This window comes from Chiloscyllium plagiosum, unplaced genomic scaffold (genome assembly GCF_037043375.1).
Source record: "Chiloscyllium plagiosum isolate Xiang-an unplaced genomic scaffold, Cpla_swu_hap1 HiC_scaffold_1, whole genome shotgun sequence".
NCBI lineage: Eukaryota > Metazoa > Chordata > Chondrichthyes > Orectolobiformes > Hemiscylliidae > Chiloscyllium > Chiloscyllium plagiosum.
The window spans coordinates 140,024,567-140,045,675 of record NW_028270139.1 but is presented as its reverse complement, the minus strand read 5'-3'; the positions used below and the strand labels follow the sequence as shown (position 1 = coordinate 140,045,675).

Genomic DNA, 21,109 nt, shown 5'->3' with positions numbered 1-21,109 from the left:
TTTTAGTTGTCAAAAGCAAATCATCACTGCCATAGGATATAATTGCTGACATTTGTCAGTCTAACAATATTCAGCTAAGTAAAAAACTAATACTCCATTAAAGTAAATTGCAGAGTTGCTTGCTCCTGATTCCACACTGTCAGATCCATCCACAAGTCTACGGGTGTGGAGTCACATATAGACCAGATCAAGTAAGGACAGCAGATTTCCTTCCCTAAAAGATATTAGTGAAGCAGATGAGTTTTTATGACAATTAACAGCGGTCAGACAGTTGCCATTAGTCTAGCTTTTTTTTCTTAAATTCAACACTTTTTCACTGAATTCAAATTTAAACCTTTGCCATGAGTGGGGTTCGAACCCACATCCCCAGAACATAAGACTGGGTTTCTGGGATACTTGTCCAGTAATCTTGCCACTACGCTACCACCTCTGATTTACTTCTATTGTCAAGTGTATAATTAGAATATGAATTTTGTAAAGAAGGTCAATCTTTTTTAAAACAGATATAGAACCCTATGAGTTCTCCCAGAGTCCTTCAACACATGACGATTCACTTCAGGTGAAAAACAGATTTACCTGTTAATCAATCACAAAGGGACATTAATAAAGTTAAGCCTTGGACTACGCAATGGGCCTTTCAAACTATGTAAGAATTCAAAGCTTCCGAGAGACCAGCAGGTTGGAAGGACACAACAAGAAATTCCAGTAGAACTCTCATTGCTTTGTGAAACAAAGATTCATCAAATATAGCCTCCGTTTTTCATTAGTTGTGATAAGACAGGCTATTGTGAACTCTAAGAATTCTGAGAGACACCATTAGAAAGGAAGAGATATCTTAACATGGAAATGGAGGAAGGCAAGTCAGCCAAAAGACTGCTGCACTGAACCAGGCTGCTGTAGGTCACAATCCATAGTGCTGCAAATAAAGGAGAGAACACAATCTGTTCTCTCAGTCTGTGGAAACTACCTCCAACTATTCAACTACAGAAGGCATTGCAGCTCCTGAATTTATCTCAGCCCCTTTGTCTCAGAAAAGGAAGCTAGCCAGGCTGGTAACACAAGACAGATCTCGCTTTTATTTTTTTCAAGTATCTTTCATCCTTACCTGCTATTATTCTTTATGCCCTTATTTTACCAAATAACTATTATATTTTACTTTGTAAATCCAAGCAATAGTTGTGTAATAAACTAACCGTTGATATTGTTTAAGACTGAAGCTTTAAAACTGGATACTTTTAAATTGGCACACTTCAAATATCAAAGAATACTGAAGTTACACAAATTTGTAGCTCCCGGACCACTCTGCAGACATCTCTGCAGAGCTGTTTGAATTTCGAATGCTTCCCACAAACAGTGGTAGAAATAGAATGCAAAATAGCATTCTAAAAGAAACTGTATTGCAATTTCAAAAAGAAAAACGCGATAAGAATTTACCAAAGTGAAACAAGTGGATAGCACCAATACTCCTTATCATCAATTTTTTTTCAGAGCGTGGACCAAGGTCCATACGCAGCATCAACTTCCGAAACCGGAAGTCAACGTGACAGCATGTCAAACAGCATGCACGGAACATCAGAGTGTAGCTTAGAAGGAATGCTGAATAATCCCACTGTATACAGTAAAATTCTCTGATCCTAAGCTTTAAACTCATATTTACTAAGATATACACAGAAGTTGAAATGTATGTTCATTTAGAAGGTATTTTAGAAGCTAGCATGCTAATCTTTGTCCATTTTCTATAGTTTTAAGTTCAAAATACAATAATATCTGCATCAGTAACAATCCAGAATAAGAACCTCTAACCACCAAATATTGGGCCGATAAACAACTATGTACCAACATATGAACTCAAAGCTAGAGGAGGCTGCTCAGCTGATTGAGTCTGCTCCATGATTCAATAAGGTCATGCTGATCTGATTATTCCACATTCCCATCTATCCATAATAACCTTTCAGCTCCTTGCTTATCAACAATCTACCTACCTCTGCCTTAAATATATTCAAGGACTGTTTCTACTGCCCTTTGAGGAAAAAAAGATGAAAAGATTTAAGACACTCTGCGAGAAAGAAATTCCTCTTAACTCTCTTTTAAATTTGACAATACTTACTTTGAATCAGTGACCTCGAGTTTAACTTGCTCACAGATGGAAACATCTTTTCCAGATCCACCATGTCAAGACCCCTCAGGATCTTATATGTTTCAATCAAGTTATCTCTGACTCTTCTAAACCCCAGCCCTGTAACAAGCCTAGCCTATCAAATCTTTCCTAAGTCAAACCATCCATTCCATGTATTAGTTGAGTAAATCTTCTCTGAACTGCTTCCAAAGCTCTGACATTCTTCCTTAAATAAGAAGACCTATACAATGCACAGTACTCAAGTCTCACCATCGCAAGCTGAGAAACAGTTAAGCACATATTCGAGGATAAGTATAATGAAGTAGCACACAGTCATAGATTCAAGGTTAAGCATCTAGCGCTGGCGAATGGGACTAATGCAGATTTAGTGTAGCTTTGGTGGTACAGACTTGATGGGCAAAAGTCCTCTTCAGTACAGTATAATTCTATGATCCTAGTCAGTTGTAGTATTTATGTAAGAAGTAGATTATGATAGCAGAGAAAAAAGTTTGTTCATTGTGTCAGGTGCTGTGAACAATGATCCCTCAACTTTGGAAATTTTGCAGTCGGGTAACACTGGACGATTGCATAATGTCAATGTTATCAGCTGTTTGCTGCATGCATTAACTAGCACAGTTTCAAAACTCCTAAAATGCTTATATTTGCAAAACATAGCAACAGAGACAAAGAACTTCTTACCATTGAAATTGTTCTTTTCTCTGGGTCATATGCTGTACATATGCTTTCAATTTTGCATGCTAAAATGACAAAAAGTATTATATATATTTAATTACTTAGAAGTATAGGATGTACACAATCCTACATTCAAAGGCCAATGTAAGCACTGGGATTCCTATAATTCCATGCACTTCAAGTCTTATTGGCAATTTTATGAATAAGCTCTAGTCATCTGCTCATCATATAGAATTGATACAGAGATAGGGTATATTAAAATCATCCTGCACGATAATGGCTAGCTAATCTGATCAAATCATCACTTGCAAAAAATCATGCAAACTCATGAGAATGAGGCCATCATTTTTGGTCCTGAAAGGTGCCTCACCTTACCTAGCTACTTGCTGGTAAGCACACAAGTACTCTCCATTAACAAGTTTCTGTCATCTTGTCAAAAAGACATTATGCCTATTATACAAATGGGAAGTGCAATATTTAAGATGCAGTTTAAATATGTTGCCAGGTCTGTAGGCCAAATGTTCCAATAACTGACAGACCATATCAAACAACACTTCCCTTAAAGTGTGCATAATGAGCAGCACACTGTGCTCAACAAGCCTATGCATGCAAAACTTAAAACATAGTGTCCAACTTTAGATGTAATTCGTTTATTGGGAATTTACAAAATAATCCTGAATGCACTAACAATTACACCAGAAACCAATTTACAATTGTTGATGAGGCTTGCATGCTCGAGGCTACATATATTCACACAAGGACTTTTATCTGTAGGCAAAAGGAATACATTGCCCCTTCTTCAGTGAGGAAAGGGCCGTGGAGACAGCCAACTCCTGCTGCAGTCTGTGGCGATGCCTTTATCAATCAGAGTCAATGTAAGGGAGACTTTGCCCGAGTGAGACAGAGGCTGAAACAAAGAAGAAAACTCTTACACTAGAAGAGCACAAAATTGATAAGGAGGAAGTGTTAAATAGACTTGGTACTTAAAGCTAACAAGGCTTCAGGACTGGATGCATTTCATGAGCACTTTCAGTCTTCCATGGCCATGGCGAGGTACCAGAATATTACTGAATTGCACACATCTTGTCATTGTTCAAAAATGGTTGTATGAATGAGCCCTGCAATTAAAGGCCAGTCAGTTTAATGTCACTGGTGAGGAAGCTTTCAGAAACCATAATTTGGGTCAAAAGTAGCAGTCACAGGGAAATAGGTGGGTTGATTAGGAAGAGTCAGCATGGTTTTGTAAAAGGGACATTATGTTAACTAACTTAGAGCTTTCTTGAGGATGTAATGTAAAGGCTCAATGAGGGTAAGACTGTTTATGTGCTGTACATGGACTTCTAAAGCATATCTTATACAATACCACAGCAACAGACTTGTGAGAAAATCTATAGATCATTTAATAAAGGGGACAATAGCAATGTGGATGCAAAATCCACATTGAGTAATAGGAAATAGAGTCATGATCAATGGATGTTTTGGACTAGACAAAGTTTGTAATCGTGTTCTTAAGGGATCATACCTGGAACATTATTTTTTCTGTAATATCCCAATGATCCAGATATGGGTGTGCACGGGACAATTTCAAAATTTGTTAATTATACAAAGCTTTGGAAGCAAAATAACATGTGAGGAAGGAACTGTACAACTCCAAAAGGACAGTGACGCATTGGTGGAGTGGATGCATCCAAGGCAGATGAAATTCAAGGTAGTAAAGTATGAGACGATGCACTTTGGTAGGTAGAATATGGATAAACCATATAAAACAAGAGTAAAATTCTAAAGGGGGTGCTGGAACAGAGAGACCTAGCTATATATGCGTACAGTTCTTTCAGGGTGGCAGGACAGGTGACAGAAAGGACTAGAGGACAGCTAAGCTGGCATCCTTACTCAAGAAAGGTGTCAGGGATAAAGCAGGGAACTATAGATCAGTGAGTCTAACATCAGTAGCAGGAAGTATGTGAAAGATGTAAACAAGATTTTAAATAAGTAATTTGAATCTATATTCACATTAGAAGAGGAAAAGAATATAGAAATAGAAGGAACAGAGAAATCAATGAGCGAGACTGTGATAAACCTGAACAAACTAGCATTGAGAGGGAGCAGGCATAAAATTGGATAAATCCATGCTCAGATAAGATGTATCCCAGGCTCCTTTGGAATGCAAGGGAGCAGATTGCAGGATCCCGGACATTAATATTAAAAGCCTCTCTGTCTACAAAATGTGTCAGAGGACTGGAGGACAGTTAATGTTTTGTACCATTATTGAAGAAGTGTGGAGGGATAAAACAGAGAACTATAGGCTATTGACTCTCAGTGGCAGGAAGACACTTGGAAAAAACTCTGAGGGACAGATTTAATCTTCACTTGGAGATTAAAACTAAACAGCCCAGCTTTGTCAAGGGAGAAGATCATGTCTGACATGTTTGATTAAGTTTATCAGGGTGGTGACTAGGTATGTAGGTGAGGGTAGTACTGTTGTTGGGTTTCAGTGAGGTTTTTGATTTGGTGTCAAGAGATAAGAGCCTTGGGATCAAGGGCAATTTGATAAATTGAATTGGTGGCAGGAGACAGAGGTTGATAATCGATGGTTGTTTCTGTGACTGGAAAGGTTCAGTGCTGGGTTCCTTGCTGTTTGTTGTATACATTGATGATCTAGACCCAAATGTAAGAGGTCAGATCAATAATAATGAAAATTGGTGGTGTGGTAAATTGACATGGCAAAACCTTTAGACTACAGGATACTACAGATGGGTGGACAGAACATTGGCAAATAGAACTTAATCCTGAGAAGTGAAGGTGATGTATTTTGGGAGGATTAACAAGACAAGACAGTATACATTAAATGGTGGGACCCGAGAATCAGAGGGGCCTTGATATGTATATCAACAGATCTTTTAAGGCAGCAGGATAGGTAGATAAAGTGGTGAAGAAGGAATATGGAATACTTGCCTTTATTAGTTAAGGTTCTGAATACAACAGCAAGGAGATTATGATGGAGTATTACCTCAGTTAGACCACAGCTTATTTACTTAGCACATAGTTACTGTGTTCAGATCTAATTGTCACACTGCAGGAAGAATATGAGTGCACTAGAGAAGGTGCAGAGGAAATTCACCAGGATGTTGTCTGGGCTGGAGCATTTCAGCAATGAAGAGAGACTAGATAAACTAGATGGGTTGTTTTCCTTTGAGCAGAGAAGGCTGAAAGGATCTGATTGAGATATACGAAGTTATGAGGGGCATAAATTGAGTAGACAGGAAGAAATATTAGTAGAGGAATCAATAATATTGAGTTATAGATATTAGGTGATGAAGGTTTAGAAGGAATTTAAGGAAAAGAAATATTTCAGCTTGAAAGTGGTGGATACCTGGAACTCATTGCCTGGAAGGGTGATAGAGGCAGGAATAATCATAACATTTAAAACAACACTGAGATGAACATTTGAAATACCACAGCGTGCAAGGTTATATATAAGAGGCTCTTGAGGTGCAATTGTGGTGTCTTAGAAGGCCTGGGTTTAAGTCTCATCTGCCCAGAAGCGTACCATCAAATATCTGAACAGATTGATTATAATGACTACAAGATACAGGCCAAGTGCTGACAAATGGGATTAGGATATAGGTTTGCTCGCTGAGCTGGAAGGTTCGTTTTCAGACATTTCATCACCATACTAGGTAACATCTTCAATGAGCCTTCAGATGAAGCACTGGTGGTGTGGCCCACTTTCTATTTATATGTTTGGGTTTCCTGGAGTTGGTGATGTAATTTCCTGTGGTGACATCATTTCCTGTTCTTTTTCTCACAGGGTGGTAAATGTGATCCAAGTCAACGTGTTTGTTGATAGAGTTCCAGTTGGAAAGCAAAGCTTCTAGGAATTCTTGTGTGTCTCTCTGTTTGGCTTGTCCTAGGATGGATGTGTTGTCCCAGTCGAAGTGGCGTCCTTCCTCATCAGTGTGGAAGGATACTAGTAAGAGTGGTCACGTCATTTTGTGGCTCGTTGATGTTCATGTATCCCGGTGACTAGTTTTCTGCCTGTTTGTCCAATGTAGTGTTTGTTACAGTTCTTGCAAGGTAATTTGTAAATGACATTAGTTTTGCTTGTTGTCTGTACAGGGTCTTTCAGGTTCATTAGCAGCTGTTTTAGTGTGTTGGTGGGTTTGTGGGATACCATGATGCCAAGGTATCGAGTAGTCTGGCAGTCATTTCTGAGATGTCTTTAACGTAGGGGAGTGCGACTAGGGTTTCTGGATATGTTTTATCTGCTAGTTTGGGATTGTTGCTGAGAAATCGGTGGACTGTGTTCATTGGGTACCCATTCTTTTTGAATACAATGTATAGATGATTTTCCTCTGCTTTGCATAGTTCCTCTGTGCTGCAGTGTGTGGTGGCTCATTAAAATAATGTTGTAATGCAGCTTCATTGTGGATGTTGGGATGATTGCTTCTGCAGTTCAATATTTGGTCCGCATGTATTATTTTCCTGTTGAAAACTGGTTTGAAGTTCCCCATTGGCTTCTCGCTCTACTGCGACATCTAGGAATGGCAATTTGTTGTTGCCTTCCTCCTCTTTAGTGAATTTTATGCCAGTAAGAGTATTATTGATGGTCTTAAAGGTTTCCTCTAATTTGTTTCATTTAGTGATGACAAAGGTGTCATCCACGTAGCGGACCCAAAATTTGAGTTGGATGGTTGGCAGAGCTGTTTGTTTGAGGACCTCAACCTGAGCTACAAATCTTCTCAAAACTCGCTAAGTGGGATTAGCATAGACAGGTGCTTGATGACCAGCGTAGAACAACAGGCCAAAGGATCACTTTCACTAACACTGGAGGTGGAGTGAGCAGTTAATAAAGCATAAGTATTCTGAGCTTCATTAATACAGCACAAGAGCAAGGAGTTTACGCTGAATGCCTATCAGATACTTGTTCGACTGTAGTTGGAGTCCGGTATACAGATGCACATGCCATACTATAGGAATCCTATTGAGAGAGTGTAGAAGAGATTTACAAGCATGGCTCCAAGGACTTTCTGGAGAAAGTCAGCAGGTCTGGCAGCATCTATGGATAGAATGTTGTGGTTCTGTTCGCCGAGCTGGAAGTTTTTGTTGCAAACGTTTCGTCCCCTGGCTAGGCGACATCATCAGTGCTTGGGAGCCTCCTGCGAAGCGCTTCTTTGATGTTTCCTCCGGTGTTTATAGTGGTCTGTCCCTGCCGCTTCCGGTTGTCAGTTTCAGCTGTCCGCTGTAGTGGTTGGTATATTGGGTCCAGGTCGATGTGTTTGTTGATGGAGTTTGTGGATGAATGCCATGCCTCTAGGAATTCCCTGGCTGTTCTCTGTCTGGCTTGCCCTATGATAGTAGTGTTGTCCCAGTCGAGGACATACCACAACCAAAACGACTAGCCACACTACCATACATCAGGAGTATCTCAGAACTGACAGCCAGACTACTGCGACCCCTAGGACTCATAACGGCACACAAACCAACAGCCACGCTCAGACAACAACTCATCAGAACAAAGGACCCGATACCCAATATGAGCAAAACGAATGTAGTGTACAAAATACCATGCAAGGACTGCACAAAACACTACATAGGACAAACAGGAAGACAGCTAACAATTCGCATACATGAACATCAACTAGCCACGAAACGACACGACCAGCTATCCTTAGTAGCCACACACGCAGACAACAAGCAACTTGAATTCGACTGGGACAACACTACTATCATAGGGCAAGCCAGACAGAGAACAGCCAGGGAATTCCTAGAGGCATGGCATTCATCCACAAACTCCATCAACAAACACATCGACCTGGACCCAATATACCAACCACTACAGCGGACAGCTGAAACTGACAACCGGAAGCGGCAGGGACAGACCACTATAAACACCGGAGGAATCATCAAAGAAGTGCTTCACAGGAGGCTCCCAAGCACTGATGATGTCGCCTAGCCAGGGGACGAAACGTTTGCAACAAACACTTCCAGCTCGGCGAACAGAACCACAACAACGAGCACCCGAGCTACAAATCTTCGCACAAACTTTGAAGGCAATTAATATTTCAAGTTGTGTGACCCTTTTTCAGATGCAAAAGTTTAACTCTTTCTCTTCACAGATGCTGCCAGATCTGTTCAGTTTCTCAAGCAATTTCTGGTTTTGTTTATTTCAGACCTCAATATCCAGTTCTTTCTTTAATGACAGATTAGGACTGTTCTCCTTAGAAGAAGGCTGAGATGAGATTTGATTGAAGTTTTCAAAACCAGGAGGGGGCAGGTTTAATTAGATAGGGAGAAATTGTTCCCACTCTCAAAAGGACCAAGATCGAGAAGACACAGATGTAAAGCGATTTTCAAAAGAAGTGATAAAAAAGCTTTTGCACTTGAGTGATTGGGTTGGAATGTACTGCCTGAAAATGTGGTGGGGGCAGGTTCAACTGAGGCATTTGACAGGGCATTAGATGATTTATAAATAGAAGGAATAGGCAAGGGTGTGTGAAAAAGTGAAAGAAAGGGCATTTGGTCATTCTGTTCATTTGGTGCAGACATCATAAGCTGAATGGCCTCCCTCTGCACTGCAACCCTCCTGTGATTAACTGAATTGAATTTAATCAGGAAAAATCGAGAGAGCACGATGCCTCTCCATGCCACCAATATCTGACCAATCAGTCCATATTTTTTCACTGAATAAGCCACTGATTCCTTTCTAAAATCATGATTTTTATGTATCCAGAGACGTGAATGTAGGATTAGATGGAGGCATTCAGTCTCACCCAAAAAAAAATTGAATGTCTTAACTTTTTAAAAATTCTTCATTCATGGGATGTGGGTGACACTGGCTGGCACGTACTTATTGCCCATACCTAGGTGCCCTTGAGAAGATGGTAACGAGCTGCCTTCTTGAACCACTGCAGTCCATTTGGTGTTGGTACACCCTCAATACAATCATGGAGGAAATACCAGGATTATAGCGCATCCACACTGAAGGCTGGTTGAAGTATGGCTTGGAGAGGACCTTGCAGGTAGTGGTGCTCCCATACATCTGCAGGCCTTGTCCTTCCAAATGTGGCTTTGTGCTGTATAAGGAACCTGCAGTGCTTCTTGTGTGTGATGCATATTGCTGCTACTGAGCATCAGAGGTGAGAGAGGGAGTGGATACTTGTGGATAGAGTGCCAAAAAACTGGGCTATTTTGTCCTGAGTGGCATCAAGCTTCTTGAATATTGTTGCAGTTGCACTCATTCAGGTAAGTGGAGACTATTCCATCACACTCCTGACTTTCGTCTTGTACATGGTTCTGGGGAGAGAGATGGTCCAGAAGTCCGAGCCTGTTGGCTGCACTTGCAGCCACAGTACTGATACAATTGGCCCAGTGAGTTTCTAGCCCTAGTTAACCCCAGAATGTTGACAGTGATGGTGATACCATTGAATATCAAGGGACAATGGTAAAATTCTCTCTTGTCGGAAATGATCATTTCATAGTACTTGTCTGGCATGAATGTTACTTGTTACTTTTCAGCCCAAGAGCCATTTGAATATGGACAGGGACTGCTTCAGTATCTGAAGAATTACGAATATACAGTTATCAGAGAATATCCCATTCTGTCCTTATGATGGAGGAACGGTCATTGATGAAGCAGCTGAAGTCTAAGGACATTAACCTGAGGAACCCCTGTAAAGATATCCTGGAGCTGAGATGATTGATCTCCAACTATCATAACCATCTATTTTTGTGCTAGTTATGACTCTAACCAGCAGAGAGTTTTCCCTAATTCCCACTGACTTCAGTTTTGCTGACACACCTAGACATACGCAACTTTTATGTCGGGCATAATCACTCTCACCTTACTTCTGGATTTCAGATATTTTTCAATGTTTGAGCAAAAGCTATAACGAATTCAAGACATGGAACTATATCACCATTCCTTCACTTTCACAAGCAGACATACCTATTACCTGCCACACCTACCCTTAACCCCCATCAAAGGACTTTATTAGTTCAAGAAGGCAGTTTCACCATCTCCTTCTCAAAGGCAATTAAAGTTGGGCATTAAATGCCAGCCTAAGCCAAATGTCATGAACACAAAATTATAAAACTGGAACATGGGCAATACAGCAAGCACGATCTCTGCTACCAAGGTCCTTGATCCCCACTGATTGACAGTCAGGTGACTAAATGGGATAAAGATCCTGGGGGCTTTCCCAAGAACAGACAACATTGGGCTCTTACCAGCTCTTCTGCTGAAAGGTGAGATTACCACTTCCTCCTCAGAATGCTACCCATTATCCATTCCAGTGTTATTAAAAATTGCAATAATAACACAGAAAGGTTACTTTATGATCATCATTATTACTTAGACCTTGCCAACGTTTTAACTTTCCACTGCATATCATGCATATTATCTGCAGTAAAAAGAACTCAATAAAACTTAACAGTTACCTCTTCTATCTCATTTGCACATAAATGTCTTCTGTGTTTCTCCTGGAAATCCATAATCTAAGATAGGACAATTAGAATCATTAAAATGATTGTTCATTCATATTAACTAAAAATACCAACAAAATTCCATAGTTCCATCATCATTTTAGAAATTCATTACCTGTACAAATTCTTTTAAATATCTTTCACAAATCTTCTCTGGCTGCGTAAAAAGTGCCTTGAGATCTGGATCCATCTACAAAAAAAAACAACAGCATTATTTTATAAAAGATAAAGACTTTAGCAACTCCTTCAAAGAGGTACTTGAGTACTGAGAAATCATTTTCATTAAACATAAGTTGGTGCAATACCAAAAGCACTTTGATTGTTTTACCACTGAAATATTCATTCATACTTCTATCTCCAGATTAAGTTCTTCAAAAATTCCCCTAAACAGCCTCCTAACATCCAACCACTATGAACTTTGGCTTATCCAAAATTCTTGTACCTATATCCTACTCTATATCAAGTCCCAATCACTCATCACCTACATTCTCAAAGCCTTGGCTTTGAAATTTCAATGTGTACCTAAATTCATCTTTGTCTCTCACCATTTTTTAAAAAGATTCATTCACAGGATGTGGTCGTTAATGGATATAGTAGCATTTATTGCCTATCCCTAATTGCCCTGGAGAAGGGAATGGTGAATTGCCTGCTTGAAGCACTGCAGTCCTTGGTGTATAGGGACACCACAATATAGTTACGAAGGGAGTTCAAGGTCAGTGAAGAAACAATAATATTGTTCCAAGCCATGATAGTGTGTGGCTTGCAGATGAAGATTTGATTTGATTTATTATTGTCACTACAGAGATATAGTGAAAGGTATTGTTTTGTGTGCTAACCAGACAAATCACGCCTTACATAAGTACATCAGGATAATACAGCAGAATGCAGAATATAGTATAACAGTTAGCAAGTTTTGAGAAGATTTGTAGCTCAGGTTGAGATTCTGGGTGTAGGTTTGCTTGCTGAGCTGCAAGGTTCATTTTCAGATGTTTCGTCACCATACTAGGTAACATCTTCAGTGAGCCTCCGGACGAAGCACTATTCGTGTTTCTTGCTTCCTGTTTATATGCTTGAGTTGGTGGTGTCATTTCCTGTGGTGACATCATTTCCTATGGTGATGCTATTTCCTGTTCTTTTTCTCAGGGGGTCGTAAATGGGGTCCAAATCAATGTGTTTGTTGGTAGAGTTCTGGTTGGAATGCCATGCTTTAGGAATTCTCCTGCATGTCTCTGTTTGGCTGGTCATAGGATGGATGTGTTGTTTCAGCCGAAGTGGTGTCCTTCCTCATCTGTATGTAAGGATGCGAGTGAGAGAGGGTCGTTTTGTGGCTACTTGATGTTCATGTATCCCGGTGTCCAATGTAGTGTTTGTTACAGTTCTTGCACGGCATTTTGTAAAATACATTCGTTTTGCTTGCTGTCTGTTTAGGGTCTTTCAAGTTCATTAGCTGCTGATTTAGTGCGTTGGTGGGCTACCATGATGCCAAGGTATCTGAGTAGTCTGGCAGATATCTCTGAGTTGTCTTTGACATAATGAAGAGTGGCTAGGATTTCTGGACACGCTTTTTCTGCTTGTTTGGGTTTGTGGGTACCCATTCTTTGCATAGGTGATTTTCCTCTGCTCTGCATAGTTCCTCTGTGTTGCAGTGTGTGGTGGGTCATTCAAATAATATTCTGATGCAGCTTTGTTTTTGGATATTGGTCCATATGTGTTGTTTTCCTGTAGACACTGTTTTTAAGTTCCCCATTGGCTGTTCACTCTACTGTGACATCTAGGAATGGCGTAGCTCCTTGGCCAGTCTGTAAGTTGGTGTTCCAGGTAGCAAGACTATGGGTCTGAGGAGGGCTCCTGGTTTGTGAATTTTGGGTAATCCATAAAAGTGTGGTGTGTTGGATCTGTGTGGTTTCATTTTTGGAAGACAGTCTTATTTATGTCTCCAGAATTCTGAAGTGTTTTGAGTTAGGGCTGTTATTCACTTCTCTAGTTGGAGGATCAGGTCTATCGACACTTGTTGATAAGTGTTGGTATCTGCAAGTAGTGCGTTCACTTTTTCAATGTAGTCTCTTTGATTTAAAATGACTGTCAAGTGTTCTTTGTCTGCTGGTAGGATAACAATGACCCTCTCTCACTCGTATCCTTGCATACAGATAGGGAAAGACACCACTTTGACTGGAACAACATATCCATCCTAGGTCAAGCCAAACAGAGACACACACGTGAACTCCTAGAAGCATGGCATTCCAACCGGAACTCTATCAACAAACACATTGACTTGGACCCCATTTACCACCCCCGAGAAAAAGAACAAGAAATGAAGATGTTACCTAGTATGGTGGTGAAAATGAACCTTCTAGCTCAGCGAGCAAACCTACACCCACAGTATTACAGTTACAGAGGAGGTGCAGAGAAAGATCAACACTAATATATGAGAGGTCAATTTATAATTCTGATAACAGCAGGGAGGAAGCTGTCCTTGAAATCTGCTGGTACATGTTTTCAAACTTTGTATTTTCTGCCCAATGGAAGAGGTTGGAAGAGAGTATAATTGGTGTGGGAGGACATAATCTTTGATTATATTGACTGTTTCCCTGAGGCAGTGGGATTGTGGATGGAGTCAATGGAAGGAAGGGTGGTTTTCGTGATGGACTGCACTGTCTTCACAACTGTCTAATTTCTTGCAATCTTGGGTACAACAGTTGCCATTCCAAGCTGTGATGCATCTGGAGAAGATACTTTCTATGGTGCATTCATAAAAATGCATCTGTAAAACGATGTCCCTCTACATCCTCTGTCAATGTCAGTGGTAGTGGCTGCAGATTTGCTGCTGCAGGAGCCTTACTGAGTCACTATGCAGTGCACTCTGTCAATGGTCGACATTGCAGTAATCATTTGTCAATGGTGAAAGGAGTGAATCCTGAAGATGGTGGATGGGATGCCAATCATGCTTTGTCCTAAATGGTTTTGAACTTGAGTGTCTTTGGAGCTACATCAATCCAGACAAGTCGAATATTTTCACATTCTTGAATGGTGGACAGGCACTGGGAGAAAGAAGGCAAGTTAATCACTCCAAAATCCCCAACCTCTGACATGCTATGTAGCCACGGTTTTAAAATAGCTAGTCAAATGTAGTTTCTGTCAATTATAGCTCCCCCAACATAATGATAGTGGGGAAATTCAGTAACGTAAATGCCATTGAACCTCAAATGAATATGGTTAGACTCTGTCTTGTTGGAGAAAGTCTGGCTTATGTAAAACAAGAATATTCCTCATTGCTTATCATCTAAGATTGGATAGTATAGAGGTATTGATACATTTGCTCCTGGGATATTTCAGTATCTGAGGAGTTATTAATCGTACAAACGGAAACAGAAATTGCTGAAGAAACTCAGCAAATCTGGCAGCAGCTGATGGACAGAAAATAAAGTTAACATTTCAAGTCCCGAGACACTTCTTCAGAACAGACCTTACCTTCTAAGCAGGCGAAAGTGAATACTGCAGATGCTATTGATTGGAGTCGAGAGTATGGTGGATTCCTGATGAAGGGCTTTTGCTCAAAACATTGATTTTCCTGCTCCTCGAATGCTGCCTTACCTTATAAGTATCCCAGTGTCATATTTCATTTTATAGTGCTCCTGTGGAGGGCATTGGAATGCCTCTACATTAATCTAAATTACTGTGTTTGCTTTTCTTCTCTATTTCTATCTCTTCTTTGGTGCGCAGGCGTGGGATTTCACGTTGGAGAAGGATCTTCTCATGTCAGATCGATGTTGAGATCTACTTTGGGAAAGAGGTCTGCCACGGGTCACATTTCAAGTCATAGTTACGGAATGGAGTCCAGTAATGCCATAGGCAGCCTCTGGGGTACAAGGGGGCCACGACTGCAAATCAACGTTGAAATTCAATCCAGGACCAAAGGACTAGAGTTTGGAAAGAGGCCTTAGCACAAATTGATGTTTGGCAGGCCTATAAATTAAGTACTAAGTATAATTTAAATGTGGTAGCTTGGCTGCATTGATAGGTGTGATGGAAATAGAATGGTGTGATATTTCCTAGCAATTCAGGAAGTAAACATGTGCAAATTCTTTCATTTGTTTTGCACACAAGTTATTTGAGAAGCTGTACCTATTAAGAATATGCCAAAAGGGCTTCAGGCAGTGAGTTTTTCTTATTCTACTGAATTCCTTTAAAGGCTAAGTTCTCAGATAAACAAGTCCTAGGATTTAGACCAAAAGACCATACGAAGCAGGAACAGGAATGGGCTGCTGCTCGGCTCCTCAAGCCTGCTCTGCCATTCAATATCATCACAGCTGATCCAACATTCCTCATTTTCTTGTTCTTTCCCCGTAGCCCTTGACACTCTTACCGATCAAGAATCTTATCTGTAATCAGCTTTAAATATACACAAGGACACTGGCCCCACAGCTCTGTGGCAATGAGTTCCAAAGATTCTCAATCTTCTGAGAGAAGAAATTCTTCCCCATCTCAGTTTTAAATTGTTCTCCCTTTATCCTGAGACTATGGCCTCTGGTCTTAGACTCTCCCTTGAGAGGAAACATCCTCTCAACATTTACCCTGTCAAGACTTTTACGAATCCTATTTGTTTCAATAAGATGTTTCTATTGCTTCTAAACTCCATGTAGTAGAATCCCAATCTGTTCAACCTTTCCTTATAAGACAATCCCTCAATACCAGAAATCATTCCAGTGAACTTCTCTGAGTTGCCTCCACTTGAGTATTATATTTCCTTAAATAAGGGTTCAAAACTGCTCACAGTACTCCAGATGTGATCTCACCAGCATCTTGTACAGCAAGACTTTCCTACTCTTAATCACCTACCCCCTTGAAACAAGGGTCAACATTCCATTGGCCTTCCTGATTACCTGCTGTACCTGTATGCTAGCTTTCTGTGAGTAACCTCAAGTCCCTTTGTGATGCAGCTTTCTGCATTTTGTTCTCCCTTCCAAAATGAGTAGCTCATAGCTTGGCGTGGGAGAAATGGGTTTGAATCCATCGGTACCAGTACTAGTGAAGGAAGGAGCTATTCCAATGGGACAGGCTTCAGCAGAGTCATGGTGAGACCAGGATCCTGGCAAATCACATACCAAAGGTTTGACACTAAATAATGTGGCATGGGTTCAGTTCCATAAGACAAATTTCTTCAGCCAGAGGGTGAAGATTCTGAGAAACTCGACTTCCATAGCCTTCTGTGGCAACAAGTCATTGACTGCATTTAAGACATAGATTCATAGGTTCTTGATTAGTAAGGGAATCAAGGGTTATGCGGAGAAGGCAGGCAAATCGACGATGGTCAAAGGGCCCACATACTCTATGGGCTGAATGGCCTAATTTAGCTCTTAAATCTTATTTCAAATGCTTTTAATTTCTCTGCCATTTCCTTGTTCCTCATAACTATCTACACAGATTCATTTTCTAAGGGCCCTATGTTTACGTTGACCTCTCTCTTTTGTTTTACGTATTTGAAAAAGCTCCTATTATCAGTTTTTATACTTTTCATTAGTGTGCCCTTCTAGTTTGTTTTCTCTCCTTTTGTTATCTTTTTAGTCCTCCTTTGCTGGATTCTGAATTTATCGCAGTCTTCAGGGCTATCACTGACTTTAGCCTTCTTGTACACTTTTCCTTAATTATAATCAACAAAGAACAAAAAAAGTATACTCACTTCGAACAGTCAGAGTTGTACAGCATAGGAACAGACCCTTCAATCCAACCTGTCCATGCCGCCAGATGTCCTAAATTAATCTAGTCCCATCTGTCAGCATTTGGCCCACATTACCCTAAACCCTTCTTCAAGGAATTATGAACCCGCACCCAAAGGTCTCTTTGTTCGACAAAACACCCCACGGCCCTACCATTACCATTTATTTACTCTATTCACTGTCCTTCCAGGGTATAAGTTAATGAAACGCATTCACATATCAATTTAATGCTTTTCTGAAAGTTCACTGCCAAAATATTTGGCTTGTTAATTTAACAAGTTAAAAATTGATACATTATGAAACTATTTGTTAAGATCTGTTTAGATAACAAAAATAATGGAATAGAATACATGTACATATTTCAAACTTCACAGGACAATTATCACCAATTTCTAAACTATCCACAGTCTAAGGTGATAGTGGGAGAGAGGATTCATAAACAGAGAATAAAACAGCAGTAAAATGGTACACATTCATAACATACCTTATCTGAGAGAAATAAAGTGTGACAACGTGCTTTGCATACACAGCATATGTCCATATTTCCTAAAATGAGTATCAAATATTAGAAACATCCTTTCTTGTTTAGGAAAATACTTTTAAAGAACTGAAACAGAGATAAATCTTATTCCAAATCAACATTTTAATATTATTGAAGGTACAGCATAATTTTGCTGAAATGGTGGAATCCAAATCATTTGCAGGACTTCCCATGGTTCTACTTGTGTTAATGTTGATCTGGAGCCTAATTTTGATGTTCAGCTGCTAAAATGTTCTTAATCTGCTAATTTTTTCAAACCTGACCTGCCCATTCAAAGCCACAGTTTCAGCTGCCCTGATAGACGTTCTGTTCTTGAAACTCTACAGTCCGTGGTTAAACTGGTCCCACAGTGTTAACAGGCAGACTAAAGATTTTAATCCAGGATGATGGACTGACAATAGATTAATATGTTCAAGTCAGGATGATGTGTGTCTTGGGCAGATTCATGTGAGTGATAGTGTTCCCATGTATCTGTTTCCCTCATCCTTCTAGATGATTGAGGTTATAGGTTTGGGAGACCTTGCCAAAGAAGTATTGATGAGTTATTACAATTTAGGTTGCAAATAGCACACACTGCAGCCACCCTGTGCCAATGATGGAAGTAATGGTGGATTGTCAAACTAATAGGTGTAATGTCATGGATAGTGTTAAGCTTCTCAAGTATTATTGGAGATGCACTCATCCCAGCAAATGGAGAATTTATTACTATACTCCTAATATGTAACTTTTAAACAGTATGGTGACTTGCAAACTGAAAGACAAGCCACTTGCTACTGAATACCCTGCTTCTGGCCTATCTTGCTGACTGTAACATTTAGTTTCCAACCAGCACCTGGTCAATAGTGACTTCAGTTCTGAAAAATGTCCAAGGTTTCAATGTTTGATACTGAATTGCCTCAGTTGATACATACAGAATTCAACAACTTTTATTTGTTGCAATGCAGCGCAGCAGGACTAACACAGTAAAAATGTGCTTTTCATTCAATGGTGTATGAATGAAAGTCCTCATCTGGTATATAAATTTACTTCCTGTGCAGTTAAAGTTGTTTCAGAGTTTTTTAAAAACATATAAACATTCCACTGATAGCAGATTTGAAGCTGCAGACACAACATAACCAGTAGGTATCCATCCCTCCCTCCTTTCCTGTTCTTGACCACACCACAATTTTATCAGTAGCAGTGATGGTGCTAAGTGGCCTGCTAATGAGACAAGCTAATGAGACAACTGGGCTCTGTAGTTTTGCAACTAAAGCCTGAAGAACCTGAACCCATCACCATCAAGGTTGAACTTGCAGCAAGGTGTCATACACCAAATATCCAGCTGCCTGACCTGATGGTCGGAAGCAAGGTGGTGTTCCTTCCCTAACTGGTCCATTGATCCATTAGAGGGAGCCCTAAAAAATGTTAACTTCCTTCACCCGCTAGTTCCCCTCTCCTCAATGCCTCTCAAATCCTGCCTCCAACTCCCTCACTGTCTCTCCTTCCTCACACCAAACACTTTACAAAGTGCCAAACCATCATCCTCAAGCCCTGAGTGCCATAGCAGCAATGGCTAGAGTCACATTGCCATTACTTCAGTACTGTCTTTGATTGACCAGCAACTCTCTGATGCAAAATATCACATCCCTGAGGAATGGAAAACCTAACCTTTTTGGAAACATGGCAAGACTCGCGGAGATGATTAAATGCCTCAATTTGCAAATACAGATTAGCTATTCTCATTTACAACTTTCTTAAATTGAACAATGTTAGCAAATATACAATTTGAAAGGAAATATATGTTATCAATAATTACTTCAAATAGCCTAACATAGCAAATAATATTCGATTGATTAGAGCAGCATAATAGTCAAAGTCCACTCAAAAACTAAGGCTAGCCAAACTAAGATTTCAATGGATAATCAAGTATCAGGATCCTGTTTTTCAAAGTTCTACAGAACAGTAGCTAAGTAATCCTGTAACCAACAGATCAGATCTAAGCTCTGTACTCCTACTATATCCAGTCACCAATGGTGCTGAACAATGAATCAACTCACTGGAAGAGAAGGTTCCACAAATACTTCCATTCTTAATAATGGAAGAGCCCAACATGTAAGTGCAAAAGATTCACAGCCATTTTCCACCAGAATTGCTGAATGGATAATTCAGCTTTGCCTCCGTCAAATGGTTCTAGCGTCACAGATACTAGTGTTCAGCCAATTTGATTCACTCCACGTGATAAGAAGAAACAGTTGGAGGCAGTGGATGCTGTAAAAGCAATGGGCCCTGATAACATTCCAGCAACAGTACTGAAGACCTGTGCTCCAAAACATGACACTTCTCTAGCCAAGCTGTTGTAGTAAACATACAACACTAGCATCTACCCTACAATGTGAAAAATTGCCTAAGTATGTCCTGCACACAAAAGTAGGTCAAATTCATACCATCCAATTCCAATCCATTCCTGAAGAAGGGCTCATGCCCGAAACGTTGATTCTCCTGCTCCTTGGATGCTGCCTGAACTGCTGCGCTTTTCCAGCAACACATTTTCAGCTCTGATCTCCAGCATCTGCAGTCCTCACTTTCTTCATCCAATTACAGCCCCAACTGTCTACTCTTCATCATCAGTAAAGTAATGAAAGGTGTCTTCAAAAGTGCTATCAAAAGTACCTGCTCAGCAACAACTTGCTCTCTGATGCCCTGGTTTCGCCAGGGCCACTCAGCTCCTAACATCAATACAGCTTTGGTTTAAACATGGACAAGGGAGCTGAATTCCAGAGCTGAGGTGAGAATGACTGTTAAGGCCACATTTGATTGAATGTGGCATCGAGGAATCCAAGCAAAACTGTAATCAATGGGTACCGGGGGCAAGATCTCCACCAGTTGGAGTCGTATCAGGCATGCAGGAAGGTGGGGTCAAAAACTGCAGTGCTGGAAAAGCACAACAGGTCAGGCAATACCCAAGGACCCGGAGAGTCGAGATGACATCGACTTTCCTGCTCTTCAGATGCTGCCTGATCTGCTGTGCTTTTCCAGAGCCACACTTTTCAACTCTGACTCTCCAGCATCTGCAGTCCTCACTTTCACATGGGAAGGTGGTTATGGTTGCTGGAAGTCATTCATCTCAGCTCCAGGACATTTCTGCAAGAGTACCTCAGCGTAGTGTCCTATACCTAACAATCTTCAGCTGCTTCATCAATGACCTTCCCTCCATAAGGTCTGTGGCAAGAAACATTTGCATAACACAAATGCCAGACATGACCATCAGCAACTAGAGTCTATATAACCATCACCCCTTGACATTCAACGTTGCTGCCATCACTGAATCCCCACTATTAACCTTCTGGGGGTTACTACTGACCAGAAATTCAGCTGGACTGGCAACATTAAATGCAGTGGCTACAAGAAGAGGCCAGAGGCTAGGAATAACACAGGGAGTAACTCACCTTCTGACTCCCCAAAACCTGTCTACAACACCCAAGTCAGGTGTGTGATGGAATACTCCCCACTTGCCTGGATGATGCAGCTCCAATACTCAAGAAGATTGATACCATCCGGGTCAAAGCAGTCCAATTGATTAGCACC

At 40.5% G+C, this 21,109-nt stretch overlaps 1 protein-coding gene across 1 annotated transcript in view; it reads right to left on the bottom strand.

The window, feature by feature from the left end:
• LOC122563207 (putative E3 SUMO-protein ligase RNF212) overlaps positions 1-21,109 on the bottom strand; it is a 113,588-nt gene that overhangs the window by 76,010 nt on the left and 16,469 nt on the right. The window contains exons 3-6 of the mRNA XM_043717158.2: positions 17,489-17,550; positions 11,406-11,480; positions 11,246-11,302; positions 2,816-2,874 (exon numbers count right to left, since the gene is read on the bottom strand). Coding sequence (XP_043573093.2) covers positions 2,816-2,874; positions 11,246-11,302; positions 11,406-11,480; positions 17,489-17,550 — 253 coding nt within the window. The remainder of the gene's footprint in view (positions 1-2,815; positions 2,875-11,245; positions 11,303-11,405; positions 11,481-17,488; positions 17,551-21,109) is intronic.